The 18,312-nt window shown below is 35.6% G+C and overlaps 1 protein-coding gene across 4 annotated transcripts in view; it reads left to right on the plus strand.

Annotated features, from left to right (window-relative positions):
• The window catches only part of SLC6A6 (solute carrier family 6 member 6), a 50,636-nt gene that overhangs the window by 29,211 nt on the left and 3,113 nt on the right, over positions 1–18,312 (plus strand). For all 4 annotated transcript variants that reach the window (XM_015821583.1, XM_015821586.1, XM_015821587.1 and 1 more), the window contains 9 exons: positions 938–1,070; positions 3,108–3,242; positions 4,531–4,634; positions 4,744–4,868; positions 8,234–8,346; positions 11,629–11,766; positions 12,733–12,835; positions 13,547–13,647; positions 16,337–16,507. In XM_015821583.1, the coding sequence (XP_015677069.1) occupies positions 938–1,070; positions 3,108–3,242; positions 4,531–4,634; positions 4,744–4,868; positions 8,234–8,346; positions 11,629–11,766; positions 12,733–12,835; positions 13,547–13,647; positions 16,337–16,507 (1,123 nt within the window). The remainder of the gene's footprint in view (positions 1–937; positions 1,071–3,107; positions 3,243–4,530; positions 4,635–4,743; positions 4,869–8,233; positions 8,347–11,628; positions 11,767–12,732; positions 12,836–13,546; positions 13,648–16,336; positions 16,508–18,312) is intronic.

The raw sequence follows: 18,312 nt of genomic DNA on the forward strand, positions 1-18,312 counted from the left end.
ATTGAAGAATAATTGTGCCCTTACAGATATGTAAAGTCTTCTCTTATTTGTTATTAACTCACTTGAAGTTTGTACATTCAGGAGATAATAATTCCATTTTATTAATAACATAATACTGAATGTTGTTGATGTTTGTATAGTAGAATTTAGGTGAGTTAGATTTATTGAAAAACTCACTTTTACATGCTAAGTGATGTAAATCATTGTAGCATTGATTATGCATCAGAGGCATAATAATTATAGTTTAGTATAACTAATGGCTTTTGCAAATTTCATGCTTGTTTGAGCATAAGTCATAAGGGATAAGCAAATGGGGCTTCATTTGTATAGATTCCTCTTGGGATTATATCATGTGATTATGTGCTTTAGTTTCTTAGTTATTTATTCTACTGTTTCTGGTTATAAGCGTAGTATTGAAAAGATAAGAATGAGAAGAATATTGGTAAACTAAAGCTTGCACTGTTCACATAGTCAATCCAGGTTTTAAGAGTTTCATAATTAAAATTTATGGATTATTAAATATTGTGAGTTCATCACATGCTTCAGACATCCATCTAATAAACCAAAAGAAAACTAAAAAAAATCTGATCTTGAAAGCAGCCGTAATTTTTTTTTTTAAAAAATGTCTTTGTATTTTTCTTCTCTTCAGAGCAATTTTTGCACAAAACCAGTTTAAGATAATTACTTCAGGGTTAATTAGAGTTGTAACTCAAGGACTACTTGTATATAAAGTTCATATATCCTAGAGAAGAGTGGTATTAAAAAGTACAAATGTATATTAAGATGCAATTGGGTATAAAAATACAATTTATAGCAAGAACAGAAGAGATCAATGCCATCACCATTACCACCATATTTGTCTATCAAAGTCCAGCTTTTGAGCAAAGCCGATGTTTGGTGATATATCTGTTGTCTTTTGTTTCTTTTAATCCTCCAGGCGGAATGTTCTGAAGTTGTCTTCAGGAATTGATGAACCTGGTGTTATCAAATGGGACCTGGCTCTTTGTCTTTTCCTTGTCTGGGTGATTTGTTTCTTTTGCATTTGGAAAGGTGTGAAGTCAACCGGGAAAGTAAGTTCCTGCTGCATTTCTGACAGGCGATAATGATTTTTTAAAAGAAAGATTAGCTTTGCTTAATTAAAGGCTTGACATGGTGTTTTCTTTAAGTAACGGGTTCATGTAACTCTAAAACATCATCATCTTGAGAGAATTCTAATATAGCACTAAAGAGTGAATTTTGAGCCAAACACTTTAGCTGCTAAGCAGTATGTTCAGAAACTAATTTTAAACCTGAAGCAAATTTGGAACCTAAAATTCCCAACGTTGCCTAAGCAAGGGCTATGGTTCAACTGTTTGAAACCTTTCAAGGATATTTCTAGTTTATTGCAGAGATTGGGAATGCAGTTTCTTATAGGAGCTCATAACTTTTTCAAAGTGCTTTCTAGAAGTCTTAACTTTTAATTCCCCCCCCATTCCTTTTAACATTTATTAATCAAATTTGTATAGCCACCTATCTCACAAAAAGCAACTCTGTTTTTATTCTAAAAGGACATCTTTTATAATCATGTATTAAAAGGATAATTGTACTTTTGCAAGAGAAAACATTACCAGATGGTAATTAGTTAATAGCTAGGTCTCTTTTTATCCTAAAAATATGCAAAAGAATGAAGTACAAAAATCTAGTTAAATTACCCAAGAATGCTTTAATATGCTGTCTTAATTTAAGCAGGGATCCCAGCATTTCATAAAAATACTTGCTAAAAATATTTATCTTATGTTTATCTCAGTAATCTTTTGTGTTTAAATGAATTAGCTTGGCAATAGAATTGACTAATACAATGAATGTAATTTTTTTTCTCGAGTACAAGCCTCAATTCATCTTACTTCATGGTAGATATGTATAGAATTGCATTTCTGATGTCCAAAAATATAACAAAGGTGAAAGAAATGTGATTACCATTAAATATCTATGGAGAATCTCAGTCGTCCAGTTCATAATTGTCTCAAATGGCAGCTGGACTGTTTTTTCCTTGAGAAAGAAGAAGACATTTTGCTTCTCATCTGAGAAGCTTCATTGGTTACCATGACTACCATTAACCACCCTATCTATAGACTATGGTGATTTATCTAACTGTATATATTAACAATGGGGAGGAATAATAAAATAAAATTTATCCATATGTTTATTAAATTTTTATGCTGTACATTTCCCCTATAAGGTGGCTCTGAATGACTTTTAATACCATTAAAAAATAAGATTAAGTGAAAGTTTTCTTTAAAAAATCGGGATGAACTTTTTGTATGATGATGCTTACAAATTAAATTCCTATAATATTTTGAAACAGAAAACAATGAAATTATATAAACATGTTGTATTTAGAGGTCAAACTGTCTGCAGGCTTGTTAGGTGCAGCAGGTATTGGTATCTGTCTGTTAATCTCATGAGGTTTATTTATGAGGCAGGGAGACAAACCTCGAGCTTTTATCTGGCTAAACCAGTTCCATGAAACAGAAGTATATTAAAGTATATTAAACTGAATAGCACAACTGTAATTACCAAATGGCATAATATGACCTTATTAAAAGAATAAAGGAAATTTGCTTTAAAAAGCCAATTTGAAATTAACTTCAAATTGTATGGGTTAATAAAGATTTCCAAAGCCAGGCTTGTACTTAATATTTTGCACTCTCTAGTCAGGAAGACACAAAAGTGCCAACTGGTGGGATTCTTCTTGGGTGATTAGTTACCTGTGGCTTTATGTCAAAACATTCTCAATGAATGATGCCATTGAAAGAGTTTCCTAGAAATCTACATATAATTGACTGCCACATCTCAGTTCTGATTTTGATTACGTGCCATCAAGTCCTTGTTGACTCCCCCCTCCCCCAAAAAAACCCCTGGTCCTTCAGCTCTTCCAATAGTAATTGTTCGTAGCTGTCCTACTGTAACTGAGTCAGTAGTGAATTCTTATTTGTTGTGGTTTATTTGAACCTTCAGACCTGTATAACAACACCAACAATAATATACCACAACTATAAACTTAAATTTCATATTTATACAAATAAAAGAGTTTTTGCTATTTTTGCTATTTTACTTTTTATTACCAGGTTGTGTACATAACAGCAACATTTCCATTCATCATGCTTTTTGTACTCTTAATCCGTGGTGTCACTTTACCTGGAGCTGCAGAGGGCATCAAATTTTATCTTTACCCTAACATCACTCGTCTGTCCGATCCAATGGTGAGTTGCTAAAAATAGGAGATACTGCTAATTTCTTCCCTATGCTCTGGAACAAAATGTAAGGAGGGCAATGGGTTCATTCTGAAGATTTACTGATTACTTAACCAATCTATACTTAACTGAAGTTTTCTACTGTGGTTCACTTTTCCATTTTATTTGTCAAAAAAAGCTATTTTTAATATGTTAATGTATTTTCCATGTGTGTATATCTTTTTGTATCAAAAGGATTCTGAGGCTTGTAGACTCTATCCAAATATAGCATCTCAGCTTTTTTGTTGGTATTAGGCTGTGGACAAGGTAAGGGAAATAATTTGCTTCAGTCTTTAGTTAAATTCATGGAGCAGCAGAATGAATGGTAAGAAGCACTTGTGAGTATTTGCAACTGTCCACTTAGAGGGATGCTCTCTGGGAGGGTAGGTAAAGACCATATTATAACTACAGTGGGAAATTTTTTAAAAAATATAAATGCTTGGAAACAGTTTTTCCCCCCTAATGTACAGGAACCTAGATTGATTGTTTTTGTTTTACTATGTATGGACCTTTTCAACTCCTTACAGATTGCATGTTAAAAATGTGTTGTAGGCAGCCAGAAGATCTGTTTCCTAAATCTAGGGAAATGCAAACCTGTCTATTCAAAAGAAAAAAAAATGAAAGCATGAAACAAGCAGAATCAAATTTAAGGATGCAAAGCAGCCTAAATGTTACAAGGCAAATGGAAATGCCATTGGGTACTATCCATCTCTAGTGCTTTTGCAGCGTACTGAAGTTACGTAAGAAACCGCAAGGGTTCCTAAAAACGCTGCTGCCTCTCTCTCCCTTTTAAAGGCTTGGGGCAATTCTGTATCAGTTTTGAATATCTGATTCTACATGGCTGCAGTAAGACAAACATCAAGGGAGAAATATAATCCTTTTAAAAGTATGGAGTCTATGAAATGCTAACCTGTTTTCAAATTTTGTTTTTTATAAATGTTCTTCTATTTCTGTTTTGTTCTTTGTTCTTGTCTGCAAATGTGGGACTTTTTATTTATGTATATAAACTTATGCTCTTCTTTAAACTCTTTCCGCTTTGAGTTCATTTTCACACAATAATGTTGTAATATGCCACCAATCAACTTTGGTCAATGCAGTATGGTTATGTTGTTAGCAACTGCTGGTCTTATTGAATCAATACTTTTATGATAATGTTATTTTCAAAAGAAAAAAAGATTATGGGTTGCCTAATAGCTAGTAGCTAAAACTAATACCAAACACCATCTTCTGAGCTTGTTGTTTTTCATGTTTTCCTTAGGTCTGGATAGATGCTGGCACACAGATCTTCTTCTCCTATGCAATCTGCTTAGGTGCAATGACTTCCTTGGGGAGCTACAATAAATACAAATACAACTGTTACAGGCAAGTTTCCTACCAAAGGGGATTAGTCTGTTAGCTAATTGATGTGTAAGGAACCATGGGTTCAAATTTTTCTTTAATTAATTTCCTCCATGACATATGTGTGACATAGGGACTGTTTGCTGCTGGGATGCCTGAACAGTGGTACCAGTTTTGTGTCTGGCTTCGCAATTTTTTCCGTCCTGGGCTTCATGGCACAAGAGCAAGGGGTGGACATTGCTGATGTGGCAGAGTCAGGTACGATGGTATTGGTGGCAGTGATGGTGGGCACTGCCATCCAGTGTGTGAGCAAAGTTCGACAAGCTAAATCATCCCAAAACTCAAAGGAGAAAAAGATTAAAAATAAAAGGTATTTCAGCAAACAAAGTAATGATTTATTTCAGTGAGCAGTACAGTTGGAAATGCACTTTTAAAAATGTGCAGAAATACAATACGGACTTTGAACGCTCAGGACTAAATCAGAATTACAGGAAATGTCAATACTTTATCAAGAGTAGACCCTTTGGGGTTTACTCTGCCTTAGCTTCAATGAATTCTCTAATAGGCATCAGTCTACAATCTTCATGGACTCACCATTTTATTCTAAACTACGCTAGAAAATCTGAGTTGTGGCTTTTGGAAGTGCAGCTTATATATTTTTACACAAAACATTGATGGAATTGATGAAGTTTGTAACAAAGTGGCTCAAAATACGAGTGAGAGGGAAACGATAATCTTCCCTGTCACACCTCACCTGGACTTCCAGTATGTGAAATTAGATTAGCCAGTCCGTCTTCCCCAGTTACACTACTGTATCTATGTGTCTAAGGCAATGTGCCATGCATATTTCCAGATGTGGAAGTCATACAGAGATTTTTTTTTCTTTTGATTTGTGTTTGTAAAATATTTTAAAGCTAAGCCTTTTGTTTTCTGAAAGGATAGGTCCCAGCTTATTTCTTTTGAACAAAGCATGCAAATTTTTTGGGACTTCCCTAGTGCACTTGCACAGTTGACATTAAGACATGCTGGGCCAGATGCTCAGTTTATTACAAGTCTATACAATCTACTGAAATCTATAGTGCTAAGACTCGCTGACAGCAATTCAGGCACATGAGTAACTGGTAAAAAGTGTCTTTCAGAATTGGAGAGATTTTTATTGACCATCATGGTTACTGCCCAAGTTATGTATTTTATTTATCTGCCTGTTACGGATTTGCAAGAGTCTTAATTGCTTAAAAAGGTATAAATGTGAATCAGCCATTTAAAGGCTGCATCTAATATCTAACATAATGTACAGCTAAACTGCCAGGAAAAAAGTTTCCGGGGCATGTACTGTGTGGAAAGCAATTCCATACTGTGTTGTGTAACAAATTGGTTCATCATCCTGTGCCATGTCATTGGTGAAGGAATGGCAGTAAGAATTGTATACTTAATTCAAATTTGTATTTCTGCTGTAATTATATATATATATTTCTTAGGGCTCTTCGTGTTTTGAAAACGGTTCGGGCCTAGCACAGCACTTCTCTGCTCTGTCTTAAAGCTGCCTGACCTTTCTCAGGGTTCCTCATGAGAGATGCTGCTGTTGCTGCTGCTGCTTAGAGAAGCCACTTCATTAAAAGAAATGGAATGCATCCTCAAGGAGGGTCATGTTTTCTCCCCAAGCTGGCACCAAAGTCAGGCTGCTTTAATGAATAATAAAGAAGTGGTGCACACCTCTGATATTCAGTCCTGGAGAATGTGGGAGCTTGCTGTGGCTGTTAATGTACTTTAATCTTCAATACAATACAAAGCTAGGTTTACTTAACTCTATTGATTTCAGTTAGTTTATACATTCTTAAGGCAGCAGTCCTGTGCAGTCTAACCCGGGACTAAGCCATTCTGGACACAGTAAGACTTAATTCTGAGTAAGCATGCATATAGGATTATGCTGTGACTCTGGAATGGCAGCCTCTGTTTCTGAAATTTTGCATGCCTTATTCAACCATCCCACTGAAAATAATTTCTATGAAGGAGTACCAAGGCTATATTGATAATAACTATGTTAAATGAGGCCATTAGTTTCAATGGAACTTAGTGTTAGAACAGGATTTCAACTAAAACAGCTTAATGAAAGAATACACTCTAGAATAAATAAGTGAATAATAAAATTTAATAACCTTATGTGAGAACTGGGTCATCTTAGTTATGAATCCAGGGTACTAGAACTCTTTGGCTCTAAGATGTATAGATGGAATGTCAATTTTTTAAAAGGATTTTGTCAAACTGCGCATTTGTTGGATCACAGAAGAAAATAATGACCATTTGTGATCTTTCATCCAGCAGAATATTTATGATTACCTTAACAATGCATAATGCAAGCAGGATTGGGCCCCAAAGTTTCAATCTAAAGAAAGTGAATTGAATCTCTTTCTATTAGAATCAATGGGATAGCTGTAGTTAGTTTAAGGCTTATTAATTTAACTGAGGAAATTGCCGTTAATATATTCTAGGCAGTAGATTTTTAGCATATTTTTGCAAAATATATATTTGGTTAAACTGAACGGAAAATAGAAGGCGGCAAAAGCATACCTGGTGATGGCCAGGTACTAATTCATAGGGCATAATTTCCAGTTTAAAATATGGAAGAAAAGCAAAAGAACAATAAATAGAAATATCTTAGTCCAATTTAAACAAAAAGCTTGCATGTAAAGTGTTGGTACAGTATTTTCCCATTATGGCCAAAGTATCAGTGTTAAATAAATGCAAGCATATTTCAACTCTTTATTGTACCTGAATTAAAGGGCCCCAATATAAAATGATAATTATCTCACATAACTATTAGAGAATTGTGGCTGTTTGGGGCTTTTATTGAATAATCCACAGAGAAAGCAATAAAAAATATACTATTGACTTTGCTGTTAATAATCTTACTTGAAGGACAGTTTTTCAGATAGTATTTGTTGCTTTGTATCCTAAGCAAATAATACTCACTGACTATGTTAGATCTCTGCAAATGGGTTTATTATTGTTGTATTGAGAGAACTTTGGCAGACAATTGTAACCAAGGATGGATTCTATTTGGAATATTCTCCCAAGCCATTACTGTCTTCTAATTTAGAAGCTGTTACATTATTTCCTTTGTTTCTATATTTAAACACAGTATTTTGTGATATTAATAGAATTCTGGAGTTTTACACAACTTCAGGATCTGGCCTTCTCTGGCATAAATCCTAGAAACTACTATTAGGGTTTTGTTTGTCCAAGGAAAAGGTTGTGCATAAATAACCCAAGAGAAAATTAAGAGCTGAAGCTTTTTTTTTTCTCCTTAAAGATCATAGAAATTAGTCATGCAATAATTATATCTCAATTTAGTTCATAAGCTCTCTTTGTGAACGAAGCGTGCTGGGTTCTGCGCTTTTTTTTTCCATTTACCTTTTTTAGATTGGAGCTGTTATAGCTATGCATGCTTCTTTGTCAGATAGAATGAATTCCTTTCTGGAATCTTGAGTTGGGTTTGGGTTTATCTGAATGGAATCGGCCAATTTATGAGGAGCGAGGGGAGGTTTTCGTTCAGAAATGAATTAAGTACTTACTACATTGTCTCCCTTTCCCCCCTTCCTTTCTCTCTCTCTTTATTCCTCTAGGTCCAGGTCTGGCCTTCATTGCTTATCCAAAAGCTGTGTCCATGATGCCACTGCCAACTTTTTGGGCTATTCTTTTCTTTGTTATGCTTCTGTTGCTTGGCCTGGACAGCCAGGTGAGTAAGTGGTAGTAAATGTAATATTTATGGCTTTTTAATAGGAAAAACTGTACATAAACATAATTATTATTACATTTTTTTGCTCTGAAGTGTTGATCCAAAGAAGAATCGCTTGTCTTTCTTCCTATTAAGATTAATCAAGAAAGGTGACAATGTTATTCATTTAACTGTCTCTTATCGTGAAATTTCAGCATAGGTTTTATAATAGGAATCCTCAAAACCTCTTGAAATGGGAGGCACTAGTGGAATTCTGAGAAATTTTTTTGGGGGGGTGATTACAAAATGACTATAGGCAGATGCACAAAATGCCTGCTACAAGGCACATCAGTTAATTTCCAAATGCTTACATGGGGTGGGGGGGGCGCAAAACCAGTTACAAAATACTGGTTTAATATAAAGGTGCTTACTATCCTCTCTAGTTTTTGCCTCTGCTTAGAGGAAGCATATTGGCATGTCTTTATTTACCTCTTTTAACTCTACTTATTTCTGCCCTTTGTTGGGAAAATTGATTTAGCTTCAAAACAAAGTGTTAAAGCTATAAATAATAACATTGGAAATATGATACTGGAAGCTGAAACTATTTTACTATTTCCTTCCTTCCTCCCTCCGTCCCTCCCTCCCTCTCACCCTCTCATTCATATTAATGCATATAAATATAATTAAAATAATCTAAACTTTAGAAAAAGACACAGAAGGTGTCAAATCCAACAGGGTGTCACACTGGGGATTCTACCTCCACAACATAGATTTTATTACTGCATATTTTGTAATGTATACCCCTATTTATTTCTAAAAAAGATACTTTTATAAAACTATTAAAGGATAGACTAAGCCTTAGTTCATTCCTGCCTTTATGTATTTTGCTTCTTAAAATGTTTAGGTAAATCCAATGAAATGGGAATAAAATTCAGAGTAAAAATGGAGGCGTGCCCAGGTTGCTCTTTCTTCTCGTAGCCATATAATTCAAAGGCCTTGATATATGTGAATCGGCGTTTCCATATGCACTGGATATTTTTGCCTGTCCTCAACAATATGTTTTCTGGGAGACTGACTTCTCAAGGCTTTTTTATGTAACACAAAGAAATCTGTTAATAATCTCCAGACTATTACAAGTCGCACAGCTGTCCTAGGATTTTAGAGAGGTCGTCTTTGAAATGGTTTAAGATTTTAAGCCAACAAACTCCTAATTGTTATTTGGGAAAATAGTTAAAATGTTGCATTAATCTACTAGCCTGGGGCAGAAACTTTACTGAATTCAAAACCTCTCATATGGTGGAGATTAGAAGAATTTCCCCTCTGGTTGTTGTTTACTTAATCTCATAATTTGGCAAAGCATTTCATTTGTTCTAAATGGTTCTTGGGGGTTTAATCTTTGAATGCCAGTGAGTGACTTTTAATCACTTCCAAATTGAATGTTCAGACATCCTCAGAGCTGTGGTTCTGCAACCAAGTACTTATGTAAATTAAAGGTTGCCTGGTAATGTTCAGTCATTTCAGTTCAGGCTCACTGTGTCAAATAATTAAAGCTAATTGGAGCACTTAATGTTTTGTTTGCTTTTGGAGCCATGTCAAGCTGGATTTTGGAATGCTACAGCAGCTTAGGAACAAGCTGGATACAGTTACATGGCAGGAGAAAAAGAAAAGTCAGAATTTCTTAAGGGCTAAGATCCCAGATTTCTAAGGATTATTAAGAAGCCATACAAAGCCAAACGTTGATTGGCTGTAGAAGCAAATATGAAATTAAGGACAATAAGGGAATATGCTCACTCTAATAAAATAATAGACAAAAATGCAAGTTATGGAAGAATGTCAGCTCACAGAAGCATTTTAGAACTGCCTCTGTGATATTTGCTTACTTTTTAAAAAAATGTAATACTAAACTTCTCTCTGTAAAGTGTGATTTATTATTAAATTACTTACATGAATAGAACCATTTACTAAAAAAAAGAATCACACAAATCTCTATTGGGTTCTTTTTACTCAATATACAAAGATAGTTTATTTTTACTAACTGAACCACAAAACAAGACAAAAGCTAAAAGATTACAGATTTTAAAAGGGAATGAGTTTTCTTTAAAAAAAAGGGATTGTATACATGCTTGCATGTGTATTTATATCGGGTGAGCATTTTGAGCACCTATATTCCATACTTCTACCTAGTGCTAAATTTTATTTTTCTAATAATGGCTTTTGTTATTATTTCCCATCTTGCTTTGTTTTTATATTAATATATCATAGCTCTATTTTATTAAACATTAATATAGTTAGAAGAGTAGAACAACTAGAAATATCTTAAGGTTTTAATAGGTTTGGATTTACAAAGAGTGTATATATGAAGTGTTTGTACAGCTAGTCCTCTATTTATAACCACTTGTTTAGTGACCATTCAAAGTTACAACACTGAAAAAAGTGACTTTTGACCCTTTTTTCACATTCTTGACCATTGCAACATCCCCATGGCCGTGTGATCAAAATTCAGACATTTGGCAACTGGCATGCATTTATGATGTTTGCAGTGTCCTGGGGTCATATGATCACCTTTTACAAACTTCTGACAAGCAAAGTCAATGTGGAAGCCAGATTCACTTAACAACTGCAGTGATTCACTTAACAACTGTGGCAAGAAAGGTCATAAAATGGGGGCAAAACTCATTTAACAACTGTCTTGTTTAGCAATGGAAATTTTAGGCTCAATTGTGTTTGTAAGTAGCCCTAAAATTTTCCCTTAATTTAACAACTCATCATGATTTATATTATATTTTTAGCAGGGAAAATGGAAGCCAGCTTTCTTAAATGTACAGTTGAAAGGGCCAGATGAAAATAAGGGAGATTTTCATAGGACTTCTTCTCTGAGGATGTCTGATTCATGCTAGAAGGAAATGAGAGGATAGAAATATTTTTCTGTTAAGAAATTATGAAAACCCACTGTCATGCAGACACTACATGGAAAACAGTTTATCAAGTTCCTTCCAAGAATTACTCGGTTTTTCCCTGGAGAGTCTACAAACAGACCTATCTCTTTACTATCTTATTTCTCCTTTTGTTCATAAGTTTTATGCTTGCAGTAACTGAACTCGCATCTAATTAGGAGGTGAAAGGGAAAACAGTAATCCCACGAAGAGCTTATTATCAGCTCCAGTCTTGAATATTGAAACACAGTATATACAGTGCTATGTTAATAAATAGTGAATACTAACTTTTTTTACAAGAGATATATTTTTACACAAGAATAAAATAATACATTGCATTACCCCATTCATTTTTTATTCTCCCCTACAGTTTGTTGAAGTTGAAGGGCAGATCACATCGTTAGTTGATCTGTACCCATCCTTCCTAAGGAAGGGTTACCGACGGGAAATCTTCATCGCTATAATCTGTTTCCTCAGCTATCTTCTGGGACTAGCTATGGTGACTGAAGTAAGTAATTGGCTGTTGTTGCTTTTCTTCTTCTTTTTTTCTATTCAAAGAAGTTACAATACAAGGCGTCATCCTAGTGTAATGGTAAAACAAGTGCTTTGCATAGGGAAGCTCCCAGGAGATGCTCCTTGCCATCTTTATTTAAAACAATTAGGTGTTGTGAAACACATATTCTGCCGGAAAAACCTGGAAAACTTCTGCCCAAATAAACAAGAGAGAGAGAGAGAGAATGCTTCAAAGAATTACTCTGCAAACAATTTAAGCCCCTCTGTATGGTCTTCTAAATTTAGCACATGTTCCAGCCTAGATTCATGACGATTCAAACTTTATAATATTACTCTGCTATGATGAAGCATTGTATTTCTGCAAAACTGTGCTCAACTGGGCAATATGCTACATTCTTGTGTGTGAGATAAGACAGATATGAAAAGAAGCTAATTAAACGTAAAACGTGGAAAACGATGGCTCTCTCATATTCAGAATGTTGTAACTAGGCATTCTCGATAATGCCATGCATGAAAGAAAATAACATGATTTAGGAAAAGAGTTCCACCATCCTTATATTGGGCAACTCTTGGTGAGTTTTACCTAAGTATTATATTCAAGACTTCAGTTGTCTTCAAGACTCAGTTCCTTCCTTCCATCATGTTTCTATAAATGGTGCCCTAAAAAAAAAACCACACAGTTTAAGCAGCAGTATTAGAATGGTGTTAGTCAAGTGGCTTAATTTTATTTAGTCATTGTCTCTTTCAAAATGCCTTCTAGAATAAGGAAAGAGTGCAGGTTTTAGGAAACACATGAGTGTATACTTTTTGATGTCCAAAGAGTTGACTGGTAATTGTATTTGCTGGCAGGAAATTTTGAGAATAGTGATTTAAAGATATGTCACTTACAATGAATGTTTCTTGTGTATCTTTGTGTTGGTATATTAATACCCATCGGGGTTCATTTTTTGTCCTTTTTCAGGGTGGCATGTATGTGTTTCAACTCTTTGACTACTATGCAGCTAGTGGTGTATGCCTTTTGTGGGTCGCATTCTTTGAATGCATTGCTGTAGCCTGGGTTTATGGTAAGTTGGAAATTAAGTTCTGATCTGACCATTTCCCCACAGCAGCATTGAAAGCTACAGGGATCTTGCAACACTGTAATATATTTATTAGAGTCAAACAGAATTAGAGGACAGAGAGATGAAACCTTACAGGCCAAGGAAGGAATTTATTACATGGCTTCTCTGCATAGTGGGGATTCAGCCAAGTACTTCAAAATTCTTGGAAAACATTCTCACTTGACCTCCAAGAACTGAGTTCATTGCTTTCCTCTTTCTTGTAATGCTTCATTTTAAGGCTGTAAAAGTCCGCCTCGCCTCCTGAAGTCATAAAAGGACAGATTTTAGGGGCCAAGAACTACAGTATTTTTCCCCCTATTGCTTTTATCTGCTTGGTACAAAGAACAAAACCTCTATAGAACAATTTAAGTAGCAATGCCGTAAACACTGGCTGTACGATGCCATCATTTTTATTTCACAATATCAGGTTAGTTGTATCAACTGCACAAGGAGATAAATAAAGGAAGCCCTTTCCAAATTTAAGAACACCAAAGCTCAGGAGAACAAAGGTATAGAAGACAAAAGCAAAAGAATAAAGGCTTTCACGGAGCTTTTCACACTCCCAACACAGTAAATGCATTTCTCCTTGAAAATCTAGCATAGCTGTAGAGCATACTGTACATAGGCAGAATATGCAGAGTAATACAATTCCTTTCTTCTGTGTTGAAACTCTAGGCGCTGACAATTTTTACGATGCCATTGAAGATATGATTGGTTACAGGCCTGGTCCTTGGATGAAATGGAGTTGGATTTTAATCACACCAATTCTCTGCGTGGTAAGGATGGACATGTCTTTGCCTAAACTTGATTTAGAATATTTTTGTGAGTCTAATTAGCTTTTTGCTCCTTGCATTATCTGAAAAGAAATAAGATTGAATAGATACAGTGTTTAATGAGTAATGTGTCTAATGTGTAAGCTCTTCATTGATTACAAGATTTTTACTGACCTGTAACTGGCTTCTATAGCTGACATGTTACCTTTATCATTAAAGGAGCAATTTTGAGGTGAAAGATGGGTTCATCTAGCATTTTGAAAACATGTAGCTAATAGCATCCATACTGAATGTTTGTGTGGGCATTGTTTAATTTACAAATTGGTTACCACTGTGATGGTGGCCAATGACCAAGGGTTGTGCAGTATTGCACAGTCTAACTCTGCCCACAGCCTGGAGTTTGTCCCTGATGGGTTCAAGGTTGACTCAACCTTCCATCCATCTGAGGCCAGTAAAATGAGGACCCAGATGGTTGGGGGCAATAGGCTGACATTGTAAACTGCCCAAAGAGTGCTGTAAAGCACTATGGGGGAGTGTATAAGTCTAAATGCTATTGCTATTGCTATTTTTGTCTTTTTTTTCTGGATAGGCTGGCCATTTCCAAACAAAATACTGGACTGTGGCTACCTACTATTTTTTCTAAAAAACACCTAAGAAACAGAGATGTATTTGAAACTAAGGAACCTAAGGAACTATGTGGAATGAAGAGTGTCTGACACTTTCCATGTTTGAATTAAAAGAATCTTCTGAAATGTCAGATGTGGCAAAGAGTCTGTGCCCACAGATCCCAAGTCACCTGTCTATTAAAATCTTGAAAGACCCTTTTTTGAACCACTTTCTCTTTGGAGGTAAAGCAAATAGCCACCAGAATAGTGAGCACCCACATGGTGAAAGTCCCTTCCCAGTACATTTTCCCTCTCTATTCATTATATTTGAGAAGTAAGCAAAACCCATTGGTTTTAAGTAGGAATGCCCAAGCATCCCATTATTCTCCTCTCCAAAGCTGAGAAAATAGTTCATTTGTAAAAAGGTGTTGGAGGACTGCAAGTCCTTTTCTGCTGTCCCTGCTATCACCTAACTGGAAATTATACTATGTGAGAGGGCAAAAGGTAGACACAGCAATCAATGCATCATAAGCTCTTCCAAAACTGGAGAGTGGGTTTTGAAAGAGCCTACTGTGGGCAAGGATTATATGAATGGCAAGGACATCTGGAAATTTGAATTTAATCCTCATGGGAGGAAACAGTCTATCATGACTGCTATTATAAGGTAGCTTGTCTTACAGTAAATTGGTACTTTAGTTGGTGAAAACCACAGTGGTAGCCATTTTTAAAATGCAAAAGTATCCACAAGGTTCTTCTGTCAGAATGCCCAACTACAAGCTCTCAAAATTGTGATTGTAGCCACTGGACCAAAAATGTATAGTGGTAGCTGGGAAAGAAATGGGGGAGGGGTTCATTGTTGATTAGAAATTAAGGTAACAGCTGCATACAAGACACTTTGCAAGCAAGAACCTGTATCAAGCTTTCAGTGCCATCACTAAATGCTTTTTGTGATAATTCAGAGATTCTTTTAATTGCATGTTTTAATCATCTCACTGATGGCTGTGTGGTTAACTAGCTGTTAACTAAAATGGCAGCATATTTTTTAACAACTATAAAGCTGTTTGTGGCAAAAGATATCCTGCGTGTGTGTACAGATGGCATTTGAGAAGGGTTCTAAGCTTCTGTTTTTAAAGACATTGGCATTTGTGGAGCCTCAGTTACTATTTTTTTTTAAGTCAGGCATCAGACATGCATATTTGTCAAAAACATCCTTTGCCCCAAATACAATAACTGGAACAGCTGAATAGATCGGGTGACATGTTATGCAACCCAAGGTAAAACAAATAAGCAGTGTTATGGACATATAAAAGACCTTTCTTCTTTGTGGTGTGTGGTAACACTACTCAAGTTAATTTTCATGCTTTATTGCACACCATAATTATTTATACTTGCTGTGAAACTTGAATATTGAAGGAACCAGGAAAACAAAACTGGCTTAGCTAACTTTTTGTTTAAAATTTCTGTAGCATAACCCTGAGTTTTTAAAGTACAATTTTATGGATATTTTCTTTCCTCATTTAAAGATTAATTCATTCCAAAGCTTTTGCAAGAGTTAGGGAGGTAAGTTCAGAGGCCCAAGACTTTAAAGAAATACCGCCATCTCTACCAAGGTAAAAAGACTATAAAGACTTAGGAATAAAAAAGAGACTCCCCCCCCCCCAAAAAAAACCCTCTGTCCTTGAAAAAAAAAGGTTATTGTCAGTTTCATTTTCCTTTCATTAGACTAATCACAGATAATGTAAACCAAAGCTGGGTAAGTCTTAACAATATTTGGGAACTAAGGCTACAATAGATACGGTAATGAAGTGAAGGGGGGGAGGAGCCAAGATTTTATACTTTTCCTTGGGTTTTAAGGACTTTTTTTAAGAATGGCGTTTGGATTATTTTACAGTTTTACATTATCGCATTTTGCCCTCTAAAAAGTCTGTTGATTTCAACAATCACAATTAAAAAGGCTCCAGGGACCCCCCAACAAGGTGTTTGAAAGGCTGTTGGTGACTCATTCCACTATATAAATTGTTGTTTGAAGAAAGCATAATTGTTTCATGTGCTTGAATCTCTTTGCTTTATTTTTTTCTCTAACACAGGGGTGCTTCATATTTTCTCTAGTCAAGTATACCCCCCTGACCTACAACAAAGTCTACATCTACCCTACGTGGGCAATCGGTCTGGGTTGGATACTTGCTCTTTCATCTATGATCTGCATCCCATTGGTTACAGTTATCCGTATCCTGCAGTCAGATGGCTCTCTCCTTGAGGTAAATCCAAAACAACTATCAACTACCAGAACTTTTAAGCATTCAAACAGATGGTTTTCTTTGCAGCGGTCTTTCTGATCCCTTAACACAGCAATTCATCCAGGGCTGGCATGTAGTTTCTACAGCTACAAAGATGTTCTCAGGCATTCATTTCAGCAGATGTGGTTATTGTACAGGCACTGTTTTGATACATTTTTAGTTCTATTGAACAGAACAAGATTCGGTAACACTTTAAACATCTGTCTTTTGATCATATTCACTTATTGGAAAAGATTGCTGAAACAAATTCAGCAACTGGTTAGTTGGAAAATGGAATATAGACAGGAGAGTTTAAACATTGGTATGATGCGAAATAACAAATTAGATTTGTATCACTTGAATTGTAAACCTTCTATCCCAGATTATTTTCCTAAAGTAGAGACTTTCAACTTTTTCAGCCCTAATAGTACCTGTGTCTTCAGTGAGGAAATGTCTATTATTATTTTTTGAAAACCTGTCTTTTAATGATAGCATACCATAGCAAGTCACCCCCAAGACAGGACCATGATCTAGAACAGGGGTTCTCAACCTTGGCAACTTTAAGACTTGTGGACTTCAACTCCCAGAATTCCTCAGCCTGCTTTGCTGGCCGAGGAATTCTGGGAGTTGAAGTCCACAAGTCTTAAAGTTGCCAAGGTTGAGAACCCCTGATCTAGAACTTGATCCCTATCCAATACTCAGTGTGCTTTGCATAGCTTTTGTACTATATCATATTTTCTCATATATGATATATATGTACCAAGAGTACATAGTATCATACAATCAATGTGCAAAAAAAATAGAATATACAGTTATGTAGAAGCTAATCATTTATTTGCTTTCTATGTTCTGGAGCCAGTTTGTATCCTTTCAATTTCCTGAACAACATTTTCTTCAAAAGTGGTTTGCCCTTGGCTGAGAAAGAGGGACTGATCCAAAGTCACCCAGCTGGTTTCCCACCTAGGGCTGGATTGGAAATCACAGACTCCCAGTTTCTAGCCTGGAGGCTTTAAACCACCATACCAGACTGACTCCTTTTATATAGAAGCTATTCATTGCCATGAAGTCACAGAAAAGTTAGGATAAATTTTGATAGTAGATTTCAAAAAGATTTCCAAGATCAGGAAGTCCTATGGTATTCTCAGATAACACACATCTCTCCTTATGCACACTCCATAAAAGTTGCACATTTCATTTGTATCACGCACAGTGTGGAAGGAGCTGACTTCATTAGCTACAATATGAGTTGGGGAGCCATCTAGTGGAAATTTAACCTCCTTCCTTGCATTACTTTCCTAATTGGCCTCCCCTGTTTACATTACTGTACACTTTCCTAATGATAAGATCAGCTTTCTCATCCCAGCCTGGTAAGGGGGTAGACAGTGGCTTCTGGGATCAAAACATACCCAATTGGTTATCACACCCTCTATAAATATACTGCTTGATAATGGTCACACTTTGGTTTAACTAAACATGTGAATCAGAATCCTTCTACTATTTGAAGTATGTGATTATAAACTAAGGAAAGCTGCTTATCCAACCTCTTGCTCTATTTCCCCAATCAGTCTATTGGAAATTCATAAAGAGAACAGTTTGAAAATAGTAAATTTAATCAGACTGAAATGGTACTTCTTGACTTGCAAGGAAGGATAACAATCTCTCATATTCTATTGCATGGTAAATAGCTGTCATATTTAATAATATGTACAGTACTTTTTGGAATGGAACATCAATGTGCAGCTTACTAAAGCAGCCATATCTTTTTCATGGCTGTGTGAATTTGGAAA

This window comes from Protobothrops mucrosquamatus, unplaced genomic scaffold, assembly GCF_001527695.2.
Source record: "Protobothrops mucrosquamatus isolate PMUCROS unplaced genomic scaffold, P.Mucros_1.0 scaffold1358, whole genome shotgun sequence".
In the NCBI taxonomy this organism is placed as follows: domain Eukaryota; kingdom Metazoa; phylum Chordata; class Lepidosauria; order Squamata; family Viperidae; genus Protobothrops; species Protobothrops mucrosquamatus.